Source organism: Mixophyes fleayi, chromosome 3, assembly GCF_038048845.1.
Source record: "Mixophyes fleayi isolate aMixFle1 chromosome 3, aMixFle1.hap1, whole genome shotgun sequence".
Taxonomy (NCBI): domain Eukaryota; kingdom Metazoa; phylum Chordata; class Amphibia; order Anura; family Limnodynastidae; genus Mixophyes; species Mixophyes fleayi.
The window spans coordinates 18,565,928-18,591,198 of record NC_134404.1 but is presented as its reverse complement, the minus strand read 5'-3'; the positions used below and the strand labels follow the sequence as shown (position 1 = coordinate 18,591,198).

The 25,271-nt window shown below is 41.5% G+C and overlaps 1 protein-coding gene across 4 annotated transcripts in view; it reads right to left on the bottom strand.

Moving 5' to 3' along the window:
* Positions 1 to 25,271, bottom strand: part of EFR3B (EFR3 homolog B) — a 117,992-nt gene that overhangs the window by 42,424 nt on the left and 50,297 nt on the right. The window contains exons 1-5 of one of the 4 annotated variants that reach the window (XM_075201157.1): positions 21,267 to 21,437; positions 12,642 to 12,792; positions 3,870 to 3,991; positions 1,057 to 1,206; positions 383 to 535 (exon numbers count right to left, since the gene is read on the bottom strand). In XM_075201157.1, the coding sequence (XP_075057258.1) occupies positions 383 to 535; positions 1,057 to 1,206; positions 3,870 to 3,991; positions 12,642 to 12,792; positions 21,267 to 21,361 (671 nt within the window). In that variant the 5' untranslated portion in view covers positions 21,362 to 21,437. Of the gene's footprint in view, positions 1 to 382; positions 536 to 1,056; positions 1,207 to 3,869; positions 3,992 to 12,641; positions 12,793 to 21,266; positions 21,438 to 25,271 lie in introns of those variants that run through there. The other 3 variants (XM_075201156.1, XM_075201158.1, XM_075201159.1) reach the window with 3 other exon arrangements.

Genomic DNA, 25,271 nt, shown 5'->3' with positions numbered 1-25,271 from the left:
TTCTCCTCTACAACTGTTATTGTTTATATCTTTTACTGTACTCTGTCGATCTCACCCGGTTGGTGAGGGATTAGAATCAGGCAGGGATTGACAGGTTAAGACGTAGAGAGGGAAAAGGGAGATTCAGAGAGGTGCAGGTAAGTGGAGGAGCAGGAAGAAAAGGCATGGCCAGAGAAACCAAAATTTTAACTAAAACAAAGGGTCAGATACCCTAAGATCAGAATAACTGTGCGGGCAATCGGACAAGAGCCAAGGATCACAACCAGACTAGGTAGACTTGGAATCAGACCCGACAACAGGGGGAATGGCTGACAAGCTTTTAACAGATGATAAGATAACAGATATTACAAACTGTACTGTCCTGGGGGACCTGAGGACATACCTCATGGGTCTTCCACCTATGACAGCCCCTTTTCCCATCAGGATAAGCCCTCCAGTACTCTGTGGCTGCCAGGTCATAGTTGCACCCAGGACAATGGAGAAGGACGAGACAGGCAAGGCAGACAGGTGCATAAACACAGGCGAACCGACAGAGCTACGGATGCAAGAAACAAACAGGTACAAAGATAGTAGCCAAAGCTAGACAAGACAAAAGGCTAAGCCACAGGCAAGAACAGAAGCACAGTTAGCACAAACTGAGAGTTGTGGGGGGGTGTGGGGGGGTTAGGGTTAAATGCTGAAGCCACAACACAGTAATCGGGTAGAACCTGGGTGGCTGGGACCAGGGTCAGGCCACAATGAACCAGTACAGTAAGTCCATTTATGAGGGCCCTAAAAAGGGCAGGAAGCTGCTGGGAGGAACTGATCACACCCGGAGGTCTGTATCAGTCAGGAGTCCCACAAAGTCAGCAGGCGAGATAGCGGAAAATGGGACAGAAAGGGCTATGAAATCTAAGGCAAAGGTCTTGTGGTCACATCCAAGCAGGTTCTGCCTTGCTCATATAAGTTTTATTTTGATGCTTTCCCTCAAGCACAGATATTTAATTTACAGAACGTCTTTGGGTGGAGCACAGCTATGCCACACCCTTCTATATCCCCACCGGGGTGATGCGTTACCTCTCTGTCTCTTCCATGTGTTGGAGATTATAAAGCAGCGACGGTACAATCTTATCCATGTGCTGCGGATCCCAGATGTTGGCCTGAAGTTCATCGTTAACCGTTTTTCTGACAACTCCCTGCAGACCTTTGATTCCCGCCATTCGGATCCTTAAAGTAATAGAAAAATAGGAGAGGGGTGAGTGCTTAGACCCAACTTTAACAATAGTATATAAGGATCTGAACCGATTGGATACCAGTAATACTGATGTATTATAGTTAGATGTGCTGTATAAAGTACATGGTGGAAAACATATATATGATATCTACAAACACATTTGCACGTTATAACCCTTGTGGCCAAACTGTTTTTTTTAGCTCATAATAAATTGTTTAGTAATGATACAAGTCACAGGTGACCTCTACCTCCATGCTCATATTATATTCATGGATTTATATAGCACCACCATGTTATACAGAATATGTAATAATTCACATCAGTCCCTGTCCCATTGGAGCATACATTCTAAATTCTCATCACACAAACCTGTATATGCATTGTGTATTGATCACTAGTAAGCGCTGTGTTTAGAAATCTCTATGTATTGTTTATTAATCACTGCAATGATCTCTCTAGTGTATACTTGTCCTTAGAATGATCCCTGTTTTGTATATTGATTACTAGAACACTTTCTATATTGTATATTGGTCACTAGAATGCTCTCTTCATTGTACATCATTCACTAGAATGCTCTCTGTATTGTATATTTTTCACTAGAATGCTCTCTATATTGTATAGTGGTCACTTGAATGTTCTCTGTATTTTACACCATTCACTAGAATGCTCTCTATATTGTATATTTTCCACTAGAATGCTCTCTATATTGTATAGTGGTCATTAGAATGTTCTCTGTATTGTATATTTGTCACTAGAATGCTCTCTGCGATGTGTATCAAGACACTGGAGTGCTCTTAGTATCACACAGTATAATGCTCTGTATATTGTATAAAGGTCCCTAGAGTGCTCTGTTTTGAGTGTCTAGCGCTATAGTGCTTTCTGCATTATACAGAAGACACCAGAATCTTTTCTGTGTTTTGATAAGTCACTAGAATAATCTCTGTATTGTACATCATTCACTAAAATGCTCTCTATATTGTATAGTGGTCACTAGAATATTCTCTGTATTGTATATTGGTCACTAGAATGCTCTGTGTATTGTATAGAGATCATTAAAATGCTCTTTGTATTTTATATAGGTATCTAGAATGGTCTTTATATCTGTCACTAGAATGTTCTCTACACTGTTTATTTGGCACTAGACAATTCTCTGTATTGCACACTTGTTACCAGAATGCATTTATTTATTAACCTTTGTTTATATAACACCGACATATTACGCAGCACTTTTTGAAATAAGGTTTAATCGTCATCTGTTCTGTGTATTATATATATCAGTCACTAGAATAAACTATATAGTGTATTAGTCACAAGAATGTTATAACATATGAAAGTTATCAGAGCTCATATTATAGAAGACAAACTCTATATTAGGTTTATTAGTCCTTTAAAAACCACATCAAGGCCGACACATTTAAATCATTCCCTTTCCAGTATATACGTGTTTGGAATCTTGAAAAGCAATTAATTTTCTACTCGATTTAACTGATGAAAAACAGTATAATTTGATATATAATAAGTACATATAATATATTATTATATAGTATCTAAAGGCGACAGAATCTCAAGCTGTTTAATTCACATAACTATTTGCAGTAACTGGTCTATAATTCTCACTTCTAGTTCAAACAGCAAAAGTGCTTTAGAAAGACGTAAATCAGGATTTTAATATATATTTGTTAGCGAATTGTTATTTGCGATGTTTTTTTTTGTTATAAAATACATTGTTGAAAAAGGACAATTTTAGAGTACAACGTTTAGCAAATACTCCTATGTTTAATAGTCCTCGATGAACAATGTCCTTTTTTTATGTTTCACAGTAAATTTGAAACAGCCAATGTAAAAAGAAAACCAATATATCTCATGTAAACCTATCACATTAATTAGTATAAAAGCTATTGAATAAACCTATAGAACTCAAGTTCCGGCCTTCACCTTTACCAGCCAGATCTTGTGCAATAGTATAGGTTTATATCTAAAGGCTAGTGCATACAAGGAAATATAGAGGAATAAACTCTGATAATACTAAACAGCAGATTAGAGAACTGGTATAACCAAGTCAGTGTGAGTAATAGGCAGAAAGAGTCAGTGCTAGTGCTAGAAATCCTCTACATTGTATGTCCGTCACTAGCAGATACTGCTTGTATAACAGGCACTAGATGTACTGTATAGTATATCAGTCACAAGAATGCTCTCTGAATTCTATAGTGGCGGTTAGAATGCTCTCTGTAGCGCTAGGCGGTAACTAGAATGCTCTCTGTATTGTATATTAATCACAATAGTAGGCTCCTTGGTGAATACTGGTTAGATAGGGATGAGTTATATTAGATTATAGCTCTTTATAACAACACAGTGTATTTCACTGGCTATATAAAGCCATGCCCACATAGGACAAGCTATGGCCACAGGTTTTTCTTGCCATCCCTATATATTTTTCCCCTGAATATCATTTTAGGTTCAGATAAAAAAATGATATTAAGATTTATGTCATTCCGCAGTTCAATGTGCATTCGTGCAGTACTTTTATCACAATAATAAACTACATCACAGGACTTCTTAAACCATCACATTGAACCTCTCCTCTTCGCCATGTCTAAGGGAGTCCAGCATTGATCGTTTCAGGATAAGTCCTACCACGACATTATCTGCTACTCACTTAGTCCTTATCTCCATGTCCTCGAAGCTAGAGTGACACATCTCACTGAAGCGGGACACGAAGAAGTCGTAGCTTCGGTGGTAGGATGGGGTGTCCTCCTCGATGTTGGAGAACTTCACAAACTGGAAGACAAAGAAAGGGTACAGCTGGTGCGGTTAGTGGGTGGGCTCTCTGATGGTTTTGGTGACCTCGTTTTACATGAACAGTAAGACGATAAGAACTTAGGTGGAGAAGAAACATGAGAATCCTGGATTAAGGAACCACTAGACCTTCAATACAAGTTCCTCTACTAATACCATTAACCTGTCAGTAATAGGACACTGGAGACATCCAGGGGCGCTAAGAGGGGGGGGGGGGGCGCAGATACAAAGTACCACCTGTGTAGTGGGAGGAGCCACCAACCTGCTGTGGCCGTGCCCCCCTTTGGAGGCTTTAAAAGGGGCAAGCAGGTAGTTGATGTACTGGTGCCCAAAATTCCTCTTGGCGGCCCTCCAGCCATCTACTGATGACTGATAACAGATAGCAATAGCTTGCACTTAGATGCTCATTAAATGTAAATGCAATGTGAAATAAAGGGTTTTGCCAAAGTATAGGAACTTTTACAGATATAATTATAGAAGTTATCAGAGCTCATATTAAAGAAGACAAACTCTATATTAGATTTATTAGTCCTTTAAAAACCACATCAGGGCCGACACATTTAAATCATTCCCTTCCCACCATATACGTCTGTTTGGAATCTTGAAAAGCATTTAATTTTCTACTCTATTTAACGGAGGAAAAATAGTATAATTTGATATATAATAAGTGCGTGTAATATATTATTATATAATATCTAAAGGCGACAGAATCTCCAGCTGTTTAATTCACATAACTATTTGCAGTAAGTGGTCCATAATTCTCAATTATAGTTCAAACAGCAAAAGTGCTTTAGAAAGACGTAAATCAGGATTTTAATATATATTGTTAACGTATTGTTATGTGTGATGGTTTTTTTGTTACAAAACGCATTGTTCAAAAAGGACAATTTTACAGTACAACGTTTAGCAATACTCCTATTTTTAATAGTCCTCAATAAGCAAAGTCCTTTTTTTTATTGTTTCACAGTAAATTTGAAACAGCCAATGAAAAAATAAAGCCAATATATCTTATGTAAACCTATCAAATTAATTAGTATAAAGCTATTGCCATTAAATTGCCAACGAAGAACAGAACAGACAGCTGCATTGTAGTAATGTATTAGTCGGTTATTCAATGTTCCTAAAACCCTGAGAAGTGACCCAATTAGTCACTGTGTTCTGGGGTCTATAGAACAGCGCCGGAGATTTCACTCTGTCGTATCCTGGGCCTGGCTACAGAAGGGCAGATATGCGGTCATTTGTACAATATTGTCTGACCATTGTGCTGTGTATGTGTCCAGACCGACTCTGGTACTGTAGAGATGACAATGCTCTGTCGCGGATGACCTTTATCGTTGGACCTGTGAGGTCACCAGCTGACCTGAAAGTGGAAGGGAAGGAACAGTGACCTCCATGCATGGTTACACAGATACTGTCCGTGGCCAATGACCGGATCGGAGTGGTTTGGACACCCCCACGTGACTTAATTGCTCCCAGATCCCATCTTTTGGTGATGAAGCCACAGGCTCTGATTTGATCATCTTTTATACTGCATATTAAACATGCAAGCTCGCCAACTTTAACCTGGTGGAGAGAACGAGCGGGAACCGGGTCGGTGGTCATGGTGCAGCGTGTCGCTTCACACTGACCTGGCGGGCAAAATGTTGCGATTGCGATATCACACCTCGGGGGCGGGACCGAAGTGACGCATTTCGCAAACCCGTCCACTTCACTAGGAAGCTGGCAGGATGCCGGCCTATGTGTGTGTGGGAGGAGGGGGTGTTTGCCCTACCAGGAGTTTGGGAGAACTACCCCAAAATGATGCATACATTTTTTTAAATTTATTCCGACATCCCAACTATCGCACTGATAACAAATTAATCAACATGTGTATTTATTAGCGTTGTTCAGCCGTGAGAGCAGCTCCAATAGGAGCCTGTCAGGGCGAATAGTTTATAGTAAACTGATCACAACCGTGACGGACAGATCTCTCTTCTGCGATGCTCTACCCATAAGATAGCAGGGTTGATGCATTCTTAGTATTACTGGTGTCAATGAGCCTGACACTAGTACTACTAAACTTTACATAAATATGTTCTTTATTGTCAATTCTTGAGATTCATTTTTATTACAAATCTATAATTGTTCTTCACGTCAATGCATTCAACAAGCACTAGCACACTGTCTAATTATCCCCTCTTTTGTCGTCTCAAATAAATACGATTAAGAAAAAAAGAGTGAAATCAGAGATCACCCCCTGTTAACAATATAAAACCGGTATTGAATTTCTCTCCTCTTGTCACATAACGCAGAAGTGTTTTGACAAATCAGCTCCCACCGTCAAACAGGGAGATGATGTGATAATTACATAAATACGGCAGGCATTCGCAACACCACAAAGGAGGCCCGCCGTTCTGCTTCTGCGGTGCTTTTGTGTCGATCCGACACACAATTGTCACTCCATAGGAGCACAAGGAGGAATATTGTTAGGTTACAAGATACAATGTCACACAGAGGAGAGTTAGTGAGGACAAATCCTGTACAGTGCTGCCCCCTAGTGAGATCTAGGCAAGTTGCGTGTTTAGAAAAGTTGGTGATTCAGCGCTCCCTACAAATATGGATTGTGGACACTGCAGCCACGTGGGACCGGAGGGGAAAAGGGGGAAGGGGAAGGGGAAGGTTTAAAGGGTGGCTCAACCCTTAGATACAGTGGTAATAATTATTAGTCCCATGGCGCATAAACAATGTTACCTTGTAAAATAGACAGTTTAATAAATAGTATAGTTGCAATTCTCATAAAGTGCTGTACATAAACACATATATAGCAGTGGTAAAATGACCTTATTGTGGTAGGTCACTAGCAGCACATTACATACAACAAGCATAAGTAGCAAGCATAGATAGGCAATAATTGGAGCAAATACATAAATGATATTTGTGTACCAGCTGGTAGCCAATGGGGCTGACCGTGTGTGCAACAAGCGCTGAGTTTTAGTCCACGAGTCCAACACGTATCTTATATTAATTGCAAACAATGTCCAATTGTGGATTTCATAAATCCATTCCTCCTGAGTGAGGACATGAAACAAGTGGAAATAATGCAGACAGTGAATGATCCCCAAATAGGAATAGTTCAGTCCTGAAACAAATCCTGGTTTAAAAGTCGTTATAAATGCCAGACAGGTCCATCGGGTGAGCCCAAATGTGGAGACTGGTTAAAGGACTTACCCTTAGTGAAGCGGAATACAGTTCACATAGTTGTGGCTAATCCTAACCTGAAACGCTCCCTTGTGTTTTGGGCCCGTAGCCAGGGAGATGTTCTCACGTCCTGCTGCCTGGCGGAAGTGTCCGTCTCGAAATGGATAATGTTGCGCATGCGACTGTGATGCCGCCGCTTGTAGCGGTGGGTTTGAATATGTCTGTTCACAGCAAAACTGCAAAGAACTGTGCAGTGTGTAGATGTGTGGCTTCAAACCAACACGTTTCACCTTGGGGCTTTCTCAGGGATTGCGTGTTTACTGTACATATTACAGAGAATGGTAACGTGAAAAGTCTTAATGTATGCTGAATATTAGGGCCTGGTTCGTCTTATTTTGATTGAAATTGCTCTGCGCATGCTCAGAAACTGACTTTACAGCAGCGAACACAATTGCATCCAATTCATGTCCAAACGCAAATGACACTTACTAATGCCTACGACTTGTAGGGGCGCAAAGAGGGAGGTAAGGGGCGGACGCACGTAGGCAATGTACAGTAAGGGCAAGCCGAGGTCAGGCGCACGTGCAAGCGGCCGATTCAAGCTTTGGGCGTCTATCAGGTACGTGACTTTTAGCCGTATCACTTGCACCAGCTACAGGTCAGGTGTCCGTGCCGACTGATAGTGATGACGGTGGAGTATGCATGGTAGAGCATGTGTTTGCAGAAAAGGGAAACTATAAAAATACATTTTATGTACAGGAAGCGTTAAGAACATCCTGAATTATGTATTTCATTTCATGTTAAAAAAAAAATCCAAAACAAAATTATTCTTTTACATATAGTTTTAATAATGATTATAGCGATTAATAGTTGTAAATTAATTTTATAAAAAAAAAAAATTGTATGTGCTATGATCTGTCTGTTAACAAACGACAAGTAACGTTTAGCCAGAGCGTACTTGTATTATCTGTGGATATTGGACCTGGATCCATGCACAGTGCAATAAGTAAATCTTTCCATCACCGCCCGATGCGCTAATTAAAACCCTAATCTGTAACCAATGCACTGTAAGAGGGAAGGATGCTCGCTGTTCTATATGTGGCCCCCAACTGTATCTCTCGTTAAACAGCTGTACACTGACAGACGTCTATAAAAGAGTCAAAACTATAAAGGAAGGTTGCCAAGAATTGTGTTCAAGGAATGTGTTCAATAAACTAATCTCGTTACAACAGCTTCGAATTCAAAAAAGTGATATAAAATGTTGACGTCTGCAGCAGAACAAGTGGGATATATAAACTTTTGTTTCATACTGAGACCACAATCTTCCTGTGTCCGTGTGCCCGGACCTTCACACTGCTACTACTGCTGTTAGCGTTTTCCCACATGTTGGGCAAACGCCCTACATGGATACACAGGTGCAGGCTGAGCTGAAATACCCTAATTTTAGACCTGTACCTGTAACAGGAGCATACGATCCTGAGTTTTGGGGAGAATTGAGCGTTGGACGGATGGATCAGTGGTTAGCACTTCTTCCTCACAGCATTGGGGTCATGAGTTCGATTCCCGACCATGATCTTATCTGTGTGGAGTTTGTATGGCGTGGGTTTCCTCCAGATACTCTGGTTTCCTCCCACACTCCAAAAACATACTAGTAGGTTAATTGGCTGCTATTAAATTGCCCTTACTCTCTCTCGGTCTGTGTGTATATTAAGAGATTTAGATTGTAAGCTCCAATGGGGCAGGGACTGATGTGAATGAGTTCTCTGTACAGCGCTGTGGAATTAGTGGCGTTATATAAATAAATAATGATGACGATACTTCATTTGCGGTCATAGTTCACAACATTAGTCAGCAGATGGCGCTATCGGTGACCATTTCTGTTATATCAATATACAGAAGGAGCAGGGTGCTGAGCTGCAGCACAGAGTTTTACTGGGGAAATAGTTGGTTTATATTACAGCCTCCTCTGGGTAGACAAAGAAGTATAAAAGCTGAGCTGCGCTAAAACGTATGTCCTACTATTTCTAATACAAAAAAACTAGTAAACTTTAAATTCACAAAAATGGATCGACATGCTCAGCCTGCGGTGCTGGCCACAGCAACCAATCAGACTTGTGGTATCGTTTATCTGGTATATTCTGGTATCTCTCAACCGGCCCGACTTGAGGGCCATGTCCCGCCATCCTGATCGGGATGGGCCCCGAGCAATGACCGTTTTTGGAGGGGAGGAAAAGCAGCTTTTAAAGCGCTAGGCACGCCCCCAGGGTGTGGTCACTCCACCCCCATAACATGGCCATGACCCCTATACCGATGCCGCCTACCCAAATGTTGGGAGGTGTGCATTCTAAAAAGTGATAGCTGAATGTGATGGAAAGTGGGTGTGGCAATATAGTTTGGTGTGGGAGGAGCCATGGGGTATTTGCAGAGGTGGGTGAGGACTATATATGTTCAGTCTGGAGAGGGAATCAGGTGCCCGCAGACCAGGGTGAGGGTTCTGTGTGCTGATATAGGGAGCCAGATAACAAGCTGCTTTTGCGCTATTGCGTTTAGATGATTGGTGATTGGGTTTTCAGGGGAGGGGAAGTGTATTAGGGGTGGCCTAGCACTTCGGATGCCCTAGACATGGCCCTAAAGGCCATGGTTCTCCTCCAACATGACAAGAGGCCACCGCACCCCCTTTCCCCCTCTTTTTGGGTACTGTTCTATTTTGCAAAGAGGAAATGTTGGAGGGAGTAGGATAAAGAGAAGAAAAAAAACAATACAATTAAAAGGACATATTTTCCTCTACCGCAGTACAGCCTTTGGTTATATTTCAGTGCACACAACATATGGGAAAACATATTTTGTTAATAGTTTCTGTTTAACTTTTAGGTCACTGGAATGTTAATTCCGAAGTGATTCTGGTGTTGTTCTTCCTACGCTCTCTCTCTTTTGGATGTTACCAGGTCATTTACATTACAATAAGGCGGCTGTGGGATTTGGAGGCAGAGAACAAGTACTGAATTGAGGGTCGGTGCTTCGGGTTAGTTCATACAACCTTATTTCTGCTTTTGCTGCAGTATCACTAATGAGCCGCTGCTGCTGATGTCTGTTTGGTAGGAGATCTCTATTCTTCTGGAGTATTTCAGTCCCGATGACTCATCTGTTCAAACTCAGAAATCTGTGTGAGTTTAACGTCCCAGCTGGCTGAATACTGGGCACAAATCTAAATGAATCTCCTTCTGTCAGTGAGCACAAACAGGCTATTGTGTCTTTGTGTTGGTGGTCACCCAGCGTATGTGCTGTAACTACAAGGCTGGAGAGTCTGAACACGGGGAGCTGTGAAATAGGCCGATTCGTCGCTGGACGCAACCTGCACACAAGCTGGATGATTCAACCGAGCGCAGAACTCGAGTGCACGTGCGCCTGTATTCAAATACGAGCGGATATCAAGATATCATCTTTATTTATGTAGTGCCATCAGAGAATATTCGTCATTAACATCAGTCCCTGCCCCATTGGAGCTCATTTCCAAGCAGTTGGTACCATATATAATGTGGGATATACCGAGCACGGGCTTATTGCCAAGAAGCTGGTACCATATATAATGTGGGATATACCGAGCACGGGCTTATTGCCAAGCAGCTGGTACCATATATAATGTGGGATATACCGAGCGCGGGCTTATTGCCAAGTAGCTGGTATCATATATAATGCGGGATATACCGAGCACGGGCTTATTGCCAAGCAGCTGGTACCATATATAATGTGGGATATACCGAACGCGGGCTTATTGCCAAGTAGCTGGTACCATATATAATGTGGAATATACCAAGCGCGGGCTTATTTTTCTCTGGTTTTATTTCAAAATATTGCCTTATTGTCATAGCAGCTGTCCATCAAGCCCATTTAAGGCACATTTGGGTGTGGCTCACAAGCCAGCCCTTGCTAAATGTAAACCCCTATAACTGGGAGGTGAGTGCATCTGATTTTAACTGCATTTTAATGGTGTTTAAAGTATATAGGTCAGTGTAGGACCTGCATATAATGAGGTGTCCTTGACGTTGGGATGCAGGCTTAAATGTTCTGATCAAAATATGAACTAATACCTCATGTTTTCATTTTGCTAGACACACACAGATATGCTGTGTAAAGGATAAGCGCTGACAACTGTCTTTTTGTTTGATATCAAGATATCCTCATAATTTATGTAGTGCCATCAGAGAATATTTGTCATTAACATCAGTCCCTGCCCCATTGGGCAGTTTGAATTCAAAAACACACAGACTAGGGTTAATTTTTTCAGAAGCCAATTAACCTACCAGTATGTTCTTGGAGTGTGGGAGGAAATCGGTGCAGTTGGGAAAGGGAATGGTACCAATAAGGTATGGGGGGTGGGGTGGGGGGGAAATAATTTTTAATGCACACACACACACATATATAATAGAAGGTATTTTCTGCTTCAAGTGGGCTGAGTAACTGCTGTTTTTGTAGCCTACTCCCTAATAACTTCATAAGACAAACACAATTTTAAAGCTTTGAAAATACAATGTGTGTGCCTTTAATACATACTGAAAGCACATGTTCAGGTATTAACCCCTTCTCCCCTAAAGGCCATGTTTATAACATCCATTAAAGGCGTCAGGCGCTCACTGCTGAAAATGCCGGGCTCCCGCTGTTGATGGCCCAGGACCATTTCAATCGACTGCGTCCCCCAACAGTATCATCTCTTGCCAACAAGTGCAGAGACGGCTCAACTAGCATTCACCAGTTGTCCAGTAGGGTACAGATATTTTTATTCTTTTCTTTTGTGACAAAAAATGAAGGTAGGGTAACATACCTCCCAATATTTGAACTTTGTTATTGGGCACAGTGTTTGCACCCCTGAAAAGTGGTCACGGTCAAATGACATCGGGGAATGTCACGTCCCCCCAGGGGTATGCCAAGTACTTCCAAAGCACTAGATCTCCACCAATCCTCTCCCCCCCCTAAAAACATCCCACATTGCCACCAGCACCAGTGGCCAGTCCTAACTATCTAGGTGGTGGGATAGTCTTCTACAATCGAGACTGTCTAGTTAATTCTCGGCTAAATCAGAACATTGAACCTACATTCCCAGCAATGAAAGGGATTTTCAGTGACAGGTGACCCGGGGACATGTGACCGACTGGGTCTGGAGCGGTCAAATGCGTCATGTAGCCAGCTGGGGTGCAAGGATATGGAAAGCTTCCCCATTAAACAAAAAGTCCACCATAGACGGTAGAACATACTCCCTGCAGATGTAGTGGGAAAAAGAACCGGAAAGCAATTAAACATGACTGAGATAAACACTGGTCTGACTTGTGAACAAAGCATTATTAACACAGGCAGATTAGATGGACCAACTGTCCTTCATATTTTATGTTCCTAACATCAAAATACAGATCCAAACACATGAGGACAGACAGGTCCTGACGAATTCTCAACAAGCACTCACCGAGTTTGTACCCAGGATCTGAAGGTTTGGTTTCTCCGATTCCAAGAGTTTGGCCACCATCTTTAGAAAGCTCTCCACAAAAAGGTTAATACTCTGGCAGTGGCACGCCATCAGCAACTGGTCTAGAGCTTCCATGGCGATACAGACATAGCTAGAAGAGAGAGACCAGAGAGACAATGTGTTATCAACAGACGGAACATTGGTAAGACGGAGTAACAACGTCACAGTAAGATCCAGGAAACAATCATCGACTGGGAAGGTTGAAAATGGTGGGTTCAACGTGGAAGGAATTATACACCCAGCTTGTCAGGCAGAAAAAAGAAATTGAACATTTTGGGGAGGTTTGTGTGAATATCGAGAATGGACAGGACCAGACGTAGCATTAGGACTGTGCCTAGAGACAGCGTAGGCTGTGGGCCTGCTCTTTCCTTAATTAGGGCATATGTCAAACCCTTCATTTCAGTTGAAAAATCAACTGAAATGAATTAACTGTAAATGTTAAATTATGTGGCTGGAGTGAGGTTTACCTGAGGAAGAAGGAGCCAAATTGTGGTGGATAGTACTCCTATATTATGTGACAGGACCTGCCTGGTCACGCCATGCTAGGGCTCCTGCTATATGATATTGGGGCAAGTTCCCTGGGGGGCATGCCAAGAGCTAGGTCTCCCCCATTCTCCCTCCACTCCCCTAAAAACAGCCCACACCGAGGGCATCTTCCAATTGTCTAAGGACAAAAGTTCTAATTGTTGAGGCAGTGGGAGAGTCCAGGTCAGTTTTGGCTACATCAGAAAGTAGACTCTACGTTCACAGCAATGAAGGGGATTTTCAAGGACGGCTGAGCTGGGTGAAGTAGCGTCAAGTTTATGGAACGATCTGAGTGAAGGAGGTGTGGCTAATGGATGGGGTGTGGCTTGGCTTGCAAAAGGTTGTGTTCCTGCAGGCTTGAATGATCTAAATCCTGCCCTAAGACTGGTATCCCAAAATGTCAGTTTTATACATCACAAACCGGGGTGTGCTGGTAGCATACTGGTGTTATACAGATTTGAACTCAGCCCTTCTGGCTCTGGTTTTTAACACTTAATTTCCAGATCACTATTGAAATATTGTCATAGGGAGGTACTAGTTAGGAGGATAATATCTTTAGCTGGAATTCAGTGTTAGTAAATGGTCTCTGTGAGATCTCTATTCTCATAGGCTAGGATGAAATTTATACAACTTTACCTAGATATTAATTGGGCATTAATATATAGCTATCTCTCCTAGGGGTATATTTACTAAACTGCTGGTTTGAAAAAGTGGAGATGTTGCCTATAGCAACCAATCAGATTCTAGTTATCATTTATTTAGTACAATCTACAAAACTACAGCTAGAATCTGATTGGTTGCTATAGGCAACTTCTCTACTTTTTCAAACCCGCAGTTAATTATATAAACCCCTCATGTTTTCCTTATGTAATTATGTGGACAGTACTTATGTTTTTGCACTGCGGTAACCTTATAAATAAAGTATTATAATATTAATAATGATGGAAAGGCTGAGCGAAAGTCATAAAGCGGTATAGAATGTGCCCATCTGCATTTCCCTATCCCAATATTATTAGCTGAATTATCTTCTTGACCAGGAATTCCCTATTATTCAGACAAAGAGTTCATCTACATCAAGAGGCAGAGCATTTTGCAAAAGGTCAAAGACCGCAAATTAATAATATGGTCATTGTTTAATCTCTCTAAAGGAGAGAACATATTAATAAGAGTTTGCTATAAATTCCTATCCACGTCGTTTTTAAAGGCAAAAATCGGGAAAAAATAAGACCCTCCCCATCCACCCACTTTCCAGCCAATCACACCTACTGTTTTTTCAAGGCTCCCCCCCCACGTCAGTGTAAGCTCATCCCCCATTGAAGTCCACGAATCAGGACAGTTCGAACCTATAATTCACTATCTGGGGAAGTATCAAAAGATCCCTATGCCAGCTCAGGAGTAGTGACTCTAAATTGCTGCTGGATCTCTGAAGAAGTTATAGGAGTATACTATAGGCGTTTTACCAACCTCTTTACTTTCAAGATATTCAACAATGACCACATTAAAAAAAATCTATATTATTTTGCTATAATAAAGCTGCTATGAGTGTTTCAATTTTACGATCGTTGTCCTCTAAGTGCATCTTAAAGAGATTGCATGCTTTATCCATTTATTCTTTACTTTTCACTTTTTAATAATTATTGCGTAAAGTATTTGGTCATAAAATCATTCTCTACATATTTTTGTTTATAAGTTTGCTTTTTCGAGGATTAAATTATACGCAGGCGAAGTTGCTCTGCAAAATCTGCCGCAGAAATTGCTTTCTCTCGAAGTCTTATAAACATGCCAGAAAAAAATAACTGGCAACTGTATCTTCTGAAAATGTCTATAAATGACCTTAAGCATGATGGGATATTAACTGCTTTATTAAAGGGGTTCTCTGCTCAATTTCTTTTTCTCAGCTATGTCAATGTTACCTATATTTCTAGAGGCTCAACTTTTTCTTTGACACCAGAGCCTCTAGATATAATTTGTTTTACAGGGGAGAATCCACCATAAAGTTAATATAACATAACTGAGAAAATTAGAGGTCAAATAGGGAAGCCTTTAAGTACTACACGATAGGAATAGATATTTATTTGTTTATTCCTAATGGTTGGTCATTTATTCATTTTTCATGTATATCCCTACTATGTGTCAAACATTTCTTTAAAAACAATTTGCAATTATTTTTGCATCTATAGTTATGGGACCTCTTAAAATCACATTATACAGAATGTGAAGAGATAATGTCATGCACAGGATATAATCACCTTGGGCCTGATTCATTAAGGTTCTTAACTTGAGAAACTTTTCATTTCAGTCTCCTGGACAAAACCATGTTACAATGCAAGGGGTGCAAATTAGTATTCTGTTTTGCACATAAGTTAAATACTGCCTGTTTTTTCATGTAGCACACAAATATCAACTTTAAATTTCAGTGTACAAATAAGCTATCAAGTATTTGTGTGTTACATGAAAAAACAGTCAGTATTTAACTTATGTGCAAAACAGAACACTCATTTGTACCCTTGCATTGTAACATGGTTTTGTCCAGAAGACTGAAATAAGAAGTTTCTCAAGTTAAGATTCTTAATGAATCAGGTCCCTTGTCTCTTCATCTACAGTAACTGTGAGGAGCTCTGCTAGACTATTTCAGACGCAGCTTAGAGGGAATATCAGACGTTTATTTGGTAAAGACATTTTAAAATATAATACAGTATATTTTAGGTATGGTGGTCAAAATTAGATTAAAGTATAGATAATTGCATAGATAAGTGCAGATAAATTAGTTACATAACATTATACTAGCCAGAAGTTTCTCCCATGTTTTTTGTTAAACTAATTTACTGTTTGAGCACCCACCACGTTTTGGGTGTTATGCAGAGTGGATGGAAACTGGGGCTGTGGAGGTACAGAGTATAGAAACTGGGTGTATGGAGGTCTGGGTACAGTGTATAGTTACTAGGACTGGGGAAGGTCAGGCAGAGGGCCAGAGACGGAGGCTGTGAAGGTCCTGGTGAATTTGGTAAAGACACATGACAGTGCAAGGCCAAGTAGGCTAGATAGAAAAAAGGGCTGTGGAGTGCTAGGCAGAATAGACAGAGACAGAGTTTGTAGAAGGCTACAAAGAATGGATAGAGGCTGAGGCTGTGGAGGACAGGTAGAGTGCTTAAAGACTGGGGTTTTGCAGGTTCTGGTAGAGTGGTTAGAGACTGGTGTTATGGAGGTCCAGCTAGAGTGTATTGAGACTGAGGCTGTGGGGGACAGGTAGAGTGGATAGAGGCTGAGGCTGTGGAGGTCAGGTGGAGTGGATAGAGGCTGAGACTGTGGAGGACAGGTAGAATGGATAGAGGCTGAGGCTGTGGAGGACAGGTAGAGTGGATACAGGCTGAGGCTGTGGAGGACAGGTAGAGTGGATAGAGGCTGAGGCTGTGGAGGACAGGTAGAATGGATAGAGGCTGAGGCTGTGGAGGACAGGTAGAGTGGATAGAGGCTGAGGCTGTGGAGGACAGGTAGAGGGGATAGAGGCTGAGGCCTGTGGAAGACAGGTAGAGTGGATAGAGACTGAGGCTATGCAGGACAGGTAAAATGGATAGAGGCTGAGGCAGTGGAGGACAGGTAGAGTGGATAGAGGCTGAGACTGTGGAGGACAGGTAGAATTGATAGAGGCTGAGGCTGTGGAGGACAGGTAGAGTGGATAGAGGCTGAGACTGTGGAGGACAGGCAGAGTGGATAGAGGCTGAGGCTGTGGAGGACAGGTAGAGTGGATAGAGGCTGAGACTGTGGAGGACAGGTAGAGGATAGAGGCTGAGGCTGTGGAGGACAGGTAGATTGAATAGAGGCTGAGGATGTGGAGGACAGGTAGAATGGATAGAGGCTGAGGCTGTGGAGGACAGGTAGAGTGGATAGAGGCTGAGGCTGTGGAGGACAGGTAGAATTGATACAGGCTGAGGCTGTGGAGGACAGGTAGAGTGAATAGAGGCTGAGGCTGTGGAGGACAGGTAGAGTGGATAGAGGCTGAGACTGTGGAGGACAGGTAGAGGATAGAGGCTGAAGCTGTGGAGGACAGGTAGATTGAATAGAGGCTGAGGATGTGGAGGACAGGTAGAATGGATAGAGGCTGAGGCTGTGGAGGACAGGTAGAATGGATAGAGGCTGAGGCTGTGGAGGACAGGTAGAGTGGAGAGAGACTGAGGCTGTGGAGGACAGGTAGAGTGGCTATAAAATGGGTTTGTGGAGGTCCAAGTAGAGAGTTTTGAGACTGAAGCTGTGAAGGAGAGAGAGACTGAGGCTGTGAAGAGCTATGTAGAGATGACTGTGAAGGACAGCCAGATGCTATTTTGAACAGGTAGCATGGATAGACACTTAGGGGTATATTTACTAAACTGAGGGTTTGAAAAAGTGGGGATGTTGCCTATAGCAACCAATCAGATTCTAGCTGTCATTTTGTAGAATGTACTAACTAAATGATAACTAGAATGTGATTGGTTGCTAAAGGCAACATCCCCACTTTTTCAAACCCGCAGTTTAGTTAATCTAGCCCTTAGAGTGGATAGAGACTGAATCTTTGGAGAGATACAGTCTGGATTTGTCAAAGTTCATGTAGTGTGGATAGAGGCTGAGGTTGTAAAGAACAGGTACAGGGGATAGAAACTGATACTGTTAAGAGCCAGGTAAAAAGGATAAAGACTGGAATTGTAAAGAGCTAGGCAGAGTGGATAGAGACTGAGGCTTTGGAGAATGCGTACAGTGGATAGAGACTGAGGCTGTGAAGGGCCAGGTAGACTGGTTAGAGACTAGGGTTGACAAGGTCCATGTAGAGTGGACAGAAACTAGGGTTGAGAGGACAGATAGAATGGATAGAGATTGAGGCTTTGAAGAGCTACGTAAGGTGGATAAAGGATATGTGAAATGAAAAGTTACACATGAACTGCAGGCAGTGAAATTAAGAGTGGCCAGGACGAATAAGTGAGTAATATTTTCCTCCTCCTTATATAAATGTAGTGTAATAAAACACTACATAATACACTACTCTATCACAGAACAAAACCCTACCTCTCAATCAGGTAAAGTAATAGGACAGATCTCCCTTGCTCAGCAATGCGGAACATCTGCAGCGAAGCTCTGTATAAAGCATTAAATGGGTCAGCAATACATTACTGCTGAAGTCAGAGCCAGCAAGGAATAGATCTAATAGTGTTACGAAGGGGGACAGATCCTGCAGTCAGACCTCTTCTCATCCCGACTCAGCCGGCGCCAGCTCGTAAATCCTGATCCGTCTCTGCTGCTGAGCGCAGTCAGCTCACACATGGGTTAATGTTACTTCTGCATTGCAATAAGTGACAACATGATATAACAAATCAAACACCATGTGTATTGGTGAAACGTTAGGCTAAACAAACGAAGCCTTTAAACATTCACAACTTACCCTTTAAAAGCATTTTAACCGTAACCATGTGGCTGCTTAATTGTTCATAGCAAAGAGTGATGAATATGCTGGACATAGTTTTATGTCTTTCACGTGTATCTGTTTTCCCAAACCCCCCACCCACCTGTTATTTTAAAACTGCTGCTGTCAAATCTCAGGTCCAGTCACCAAAAAAAATCAAGTGGTGCAGATGGGGGTTTCCATTTCCCTTTTTACCATAAATCAGACTCCTCAATTCTCCATTTTAACAGGAGAAGTGAGGACAGATAACATATAACTCTGTTGGTCCGTTTTTTCAAATCCAAGTGGACCTCAAGATACGTCTCCATGTGAATCTGGGTATAAGTACACTGTGGCTATACGTTACCTACCGTATGTAGACACACAGAACACACTGCAGGATACGTACATGTATATGTGCATACTAAAGTCCCAATCAAAGAGCCAAATAAAATATTCTAGAAAAGAAATGACCAACTCCTAATACTATAATCATTAATAAAAACATGTTGAAAAAACAATTCCTTTTCTTTACATTAAATATATAAATTAGGATGCTCTTAATGCACACTGTACTTGCAATACATATTTATAGTTTCTCCTTCTTGCATACACATGTTCTGTGTTATCTAGTGGTACGTATACGTGTAGTTTTTAATACAAAGATGATGCCGTGACAGTCATCACTCTGTCGGCACTGACACCTGCCATGTAGCTGGTGCCAATGATACGGCTAAAAAACACGTACGTATAAGATGCCCAAAGCTTCAATAGACCCTGTCCACGTTGGCACCCGCTCAGCACACCCTTACTGTACATTGCCCATGTTCATCCGTACCTGACCACCCCCCGTTCCACCCTTCAAGCCGTAGGTAGTTGTGTCATTTGTGTGCAGGCATGAATTGGACGCAATTGTGTTCATTGGTGTAAGATCCGTTTCTGAGACTGCGCAGAGCTATTGCACGCAAGATATGGCACGCAAACGGAATTACATGTAAATGGAAAGATCACATGGCATAGGTAAACTGAGGGGAGGTTTCCCAGTGCCTAGAAACCCCCCTTCAAGCCTGGGGCACTGTATAATTCAGGTGCGTGGACCCTGTGGCTCTGCACCTAGTAGTGCTTGCAGCATTGCCCATGTATATTATGGGGATAGGGAGAGTTGGAAAGCAGCCAAGCACTTTCTAAAATTATAGCCACGCCCCCATGCATGCTGGTCACACCCACTGGTGGTGTGGTGTGGAAACCCCCCTCTGCAAATCCTGTGTTTGCCCCTGCATGGGGCGTTGAAACCTTGGTGAGAGGACCGTTACCGCCGTTGGGTACTCCAACAGATTCGATGAACGTGACGTTAAAGATAAGTATAATTATTGTTTTTTACATTGACCCTAGTTAAATCTATGGATACAATACAAACAACAGGTAACTAAGCAGATTCAGCTACGACACCTGAGCCTCATATGACCCGCTCTTGAAATGAAGCTGATGAAAATCTTGTCGTCCAACTACCTAGTTACTCAGATTTGGACTTTCAGCCCTACCAATATAAAATGAAAAAAGATATAAACAATATCAAAGCTAAAAATATATAAAAAAAAAATATTTAGAAACCATTAAAGACTAAAGAAGCATTTTTACAAATATGATTTTCAATTGTTATCTCTATCCAGACATGCCGATAACAGATCACATACTGCCCCGGTACTGCCATGGCGGTAGAGTGTCACTGCCGCTGGTATCTCTTTGGGCCAAGTCAGGAAAAGCCCTATTGCAATATGGCAGTGCGCTCTACAATAAATCGCCCTGCAAATGTAGACTCCGATAAAAAATTTGCAGCGTCAATACCACACATCATTCAAATGAGGAACAAATAGGATTTAATATAAAAATATTGAGATCACAATGGATGGTAAAATCATTCCCGGAGAGAGACATTAGGCAAATATGGATTTAGAACTTCATAGATCCTCTAACACAGAACATCCAGTTCATACTAATAATTTGCCAATGTCCTATCAATGTACTAACCTCTCCAAAGCTCTGTAGGACATAGGGCTAGATTTACTAAACTGTGGGTTTGGAAAAGTGGAGATGTTGCCTATAGCAACCAATCAGACTCCAGCTGTCATTTATTTAGTGCACTCTACAAAATGACAGCTAGAATCTGATTGGTTGCTATAGGCAACATCTCCACTTTTTCAAACCTGCAGTTTAGTAAATATACCCCATAGTCTTTTCCTATCACTCTTTGCTGGAGAAAAACTGTTATACAACGATTTTATACACAGAAATCAGGAACAGCAATCAGACTGGGTTCAACTTGACGACGTACAAAAGCAGTTATTAGCTCTGTTACGACAGATACATTTTTTGCCCCCTCTGACTGACTAATACCCACGACTGCAGTCGGAAGCTACCAACATTTTTTTTAAAAAACGTTTTTAAAGACACAAAAGACGTCATCTCTGAGGGTTAATTCAGTCGAACCAGATCCTCAGCAGGAATATAAAACGAAAGGCAGGGATTTTGATGTGTACACATAGTATAAATCAAACACTGATTCCCTCCGGGAGGGAGAGAGGGATGGAACGTTGATATGAAAATGCCAAAATAACAGCTAGCCACGAGGTTACCTGCACCAACAGCTCATCTTCTCGGTCTCCACGCAGGGAAAAAATGCCACTTTCAACGACCCGCTGTACTTTTTACCGAACAAACCACAGAGCATCCGACTGATACCACAGGCAGGAGGGCGAAGCCTGAATGTAGATCAGCTTTTGCTGCTTGTGTGTCCCAGCGATGAACAGATGTGTTCCAGGAACGTACGAGTCCTGCGCTAATCCCGAATCTGGGGGCATTATTAGTACAAACAGAGGACGCAGCTGACAGTGGTGATATTGTGGAGAAATGTTTGCATTCGTTAAGCAGGGAGCACTAAAGCTCTGTGCACAAGATTACCGCTGCATAGAATAATACTGAATATGTGGCCTGTATAGATGTGCATGGGGAATCACCAGGCATGTTCAGAAATCTCCATTGCAATAACCTTTCTATAGATTATCACCATCTACGCTGCGATTATATCACTGCCAGTTAGGGGATTAGTGCTTTTTCCTTTTCACTTAAAATGGAATAGAAAAAACAAAACAAAAACTACCATGTAACAAACAACAATTTATGCACATGAAGGTGATAAATGATTGTACAATCTTGATTTATATTTACTGTACATCATAATCATCCTTAAAGTGTCCGTACTATGCTATATATGGCAAAAAAAATTATGTTGAAATAGATATATAGGGGGGTATTCAATTGACGAGTTTGTTTGTTTTTTTCCCATTAAAGGAAAAAAAAATCACACGCAGGTTTTTAACTGCTATAGCGACCGTTTTTAGTTAACGCAGCGTGAAAACAATTCAATTGAAAAAGAGGGAACGCTGCCCCTGCGTGTTTAATCATTGTGTTTGCGAGTTTTTAGGGGAGTGAAGGGGAGTTTTAACGCTGTCATGTACAACACAAAAAAAAGTCTTGGCATACATTTCCATACATTAGATTGCATTACACATTGATAATATCTACATTACAGTACTTTCTTCAGCATATTTTTTTATTTAACTATTTTTTACTATAGAATCATCTTTACAATGTCAAAAAACATTAGTACATACATATTTGTACCAAAAACATATATAAATATATTTAATTAGTGATGTTTATTTATTTGTTTTTTTATGGTTGTTTTTTTTCATAATTTTTTCATAAGAAAATCCACTTTTACATGTTAGGCATTACTGATAAACATAGTTTATCTTTTATTTTTCTCATTATTACATGATTTCAAATAGTTTTCATAGGTTTTTTATTTTTATTACACCCCAAAGAGGTGCGAGATAAAACAGCATATTGGCCTGTTTAACGCTCCGCGTTAAAAAAACAATTGAATAGCTTTTAACGCGGCGTCCTCTCGCACACCCTATACTTTCCATAGACCTTCTACTGGAGCGCGAGAGGACTATTTCATGAAAAAACACGGAGCGTTAAAAATGGAATTGAATCCCGGGTAAAGTTAACCCGCTCGAAAATGATAAAAAAAAAACACAGCGTTAAAATGATTTAACACAGTCTTAAAAAAAAACTCACAGTCAACTGAATACCCCCCATAGGGACTGATTCATTGAAGAACGCAAGTCCATTTGTGTAGCGTATCTTCTGTAAAGATGTGTAAAGTTGTGTAAAGTTAAACAAAACTTACGCCAGTGAACGCAACTACACGCAGTTCCTGCTCGCACAGAAAGGACATTTACCACTGACTATGATTTGAAGGTGGGAACTAGGGTGGGAAGGGGCGGAGTAATATACAATGTGCAGTAAGGGGGTGCCAATAGAGAGCACAAGCGCCCGATTCAAGCTCCGGCATCTCTAACGAATGTGTTTTTTAGCCAGACTACTTGCACCAGCTACAGGTCAGGTGTAAGCGTCGATTGATAGTGATGACGGATGCGTATGCGCACCAGAACATGTGTTTGTAATAAAGGCCAGACTGTAAAAATGCATGTGGATTGCGTTCCTTCATGAATCAGGCTATAATTATTAGACTTTGCCCTCGTACTTATTTAGACACTGTCATTTATAAAGAGGCGATTGGCAGGTTTTCTATCGCCGCTTAATGTTGCAAGAGAAAACCTATCGTCATGATTTACCAAGAAAATATCTCCGTGGCAGCTGAGTACATGGACTCACAGGACACTTAAATAGGCAAAGGAAAGATTATATACCTCCCAACGTGTAAGCTCTTTGGGACAGTCTCTGTACATTTCTTTTCGATGTGACCCCTGCAAGTATTCGTTATACTGCGCACTTTATACTCTACACATTTTTGTGTCTGGATTTCCTAATGTTATAAAGTCCTGCATACACTGGATGCGCTGTGTAAATTATAGCGGAACATTTATCAAAACTAGCGAAAATTGCCCGTTACGTATCATTTCTTACGGCCGCTTATCGCAGCAATAAGAGAATCAGTTTCTGAGAAGTTAATTAAGTCTAGCCGGGAAAGTGTTGCCAGAAAGTGGCCGTCCTTATTGATCACTCATCATCATCATCATCATTTATTTATATAGCGCCAACATATTCCGTAGCGCTTTACAATTGGGACTCAGATGTCTTTCATTGCTTGCTTAATGCAGCGCTGCGACTTCACTCACGGGTTTACGTCATTGCACGAGCGCAGTGTCTTCAGTATACTGGACAGGACTCTCCAGCTAGGCTGAAACTACAAAGACCATTTTCTCCAGTTGATAAATTAACTGATTTCGTTGACCCCACAGAGATCTATGGGGACAACCGTATACGGCAACAATCTGTGATTTTTACAGCGTTAGCCATTTAATGAAATAATAGAGCAGCCTTTTTTTACGTTAAAAATGCACCATAATGTACAGGGCCGCTGTCCCATGATGTCCATAAGGAACCGGCTGGAACTAAAAAATACAAATGACCAAATTCATACCTATCTATTGGCCCTACTGACCTAGTACCGTAATAAGAGACAAGAGCAGTGAGCTCAATGGATGCGACCAATTACTCCCAGACCACCTCGCTAGTTCTCTCAGGGACACCCGCCCCTTCTGGCAAATGCCGCTGTTGCCCGATTCCCAGTCCAGGCAGCGCAAATGACCAAGTCACACCTGTCAGTCCGCACCATTCGCTGGTAGAATTTTTAAACCATGAATTGTCGCCGCAAACCGCAAGCTTCTACGGGCGTCAAACACCTCTGTTCTTCAGCCTCTCTGCATTTCCCAGAATACAGCGAAAAGAAAACAAAGAAATAAATATATTCTTTAGTAAGAATATTATTTTGTAACTGAACACCTCCCAAGTGATTTCATGACAATTTCACAGCGCTACAGAAATAAACGTTACAATCTGCCCTGCGCGCCTTGTAACACTCCATAAATTGAATTTATTTATCTAGCTCATTTGTGGCCATTTTCAAGGAAGATTTATATGGATGGTCTCGGTAAACAGCACAGACAAAATAACAGCCGGGCCCCCGAGTGCTTCATTATCTGTGCTGTCTCCTCTCTCTCTAACCTCTGCCACAAGGCATCGCACAAATTATATAGTCAGACATTTGTACGCTATCTATTCTCCAGCCCGCTGGCTGGTAGGAGCCTGGACGGGCTGTAAGAGCAGACAGTGAATTGTTGGTAGATAACAGGGCTCTTACAAGGCGAAGTGTAAGAAAACTGAAGACTGAGCCAGGACTCGTTTCCACAGGCCCTGTGCAGGTCTTATTGCGCAGTCTCAATGAACCACTAGACCCTTTTTAAGACATTTTAAGAACTGTTCATAACGTGATTGTGATGCATTTTGTCCTGCATGGAATATTTAGCAAAAAGTCAGCGGATGTAAAACAGAATCAATTATTTTCTAAATGCGGATTCCCATGATAACTCTTCTCTATAGCAATGGTTGACAATATTTTATTAGGAATGTTTAAAGGGTTGTCCACTGGCTGTCAGCTATAGCCAACCCCTTCTCAAAGCAGCAATCCTATAACTCACTGTGTCATGGTATAAGAAGAATGTTGGTATTTACTATTTTTCCTTGTTTTGTTTATTAAGGCTGCTATT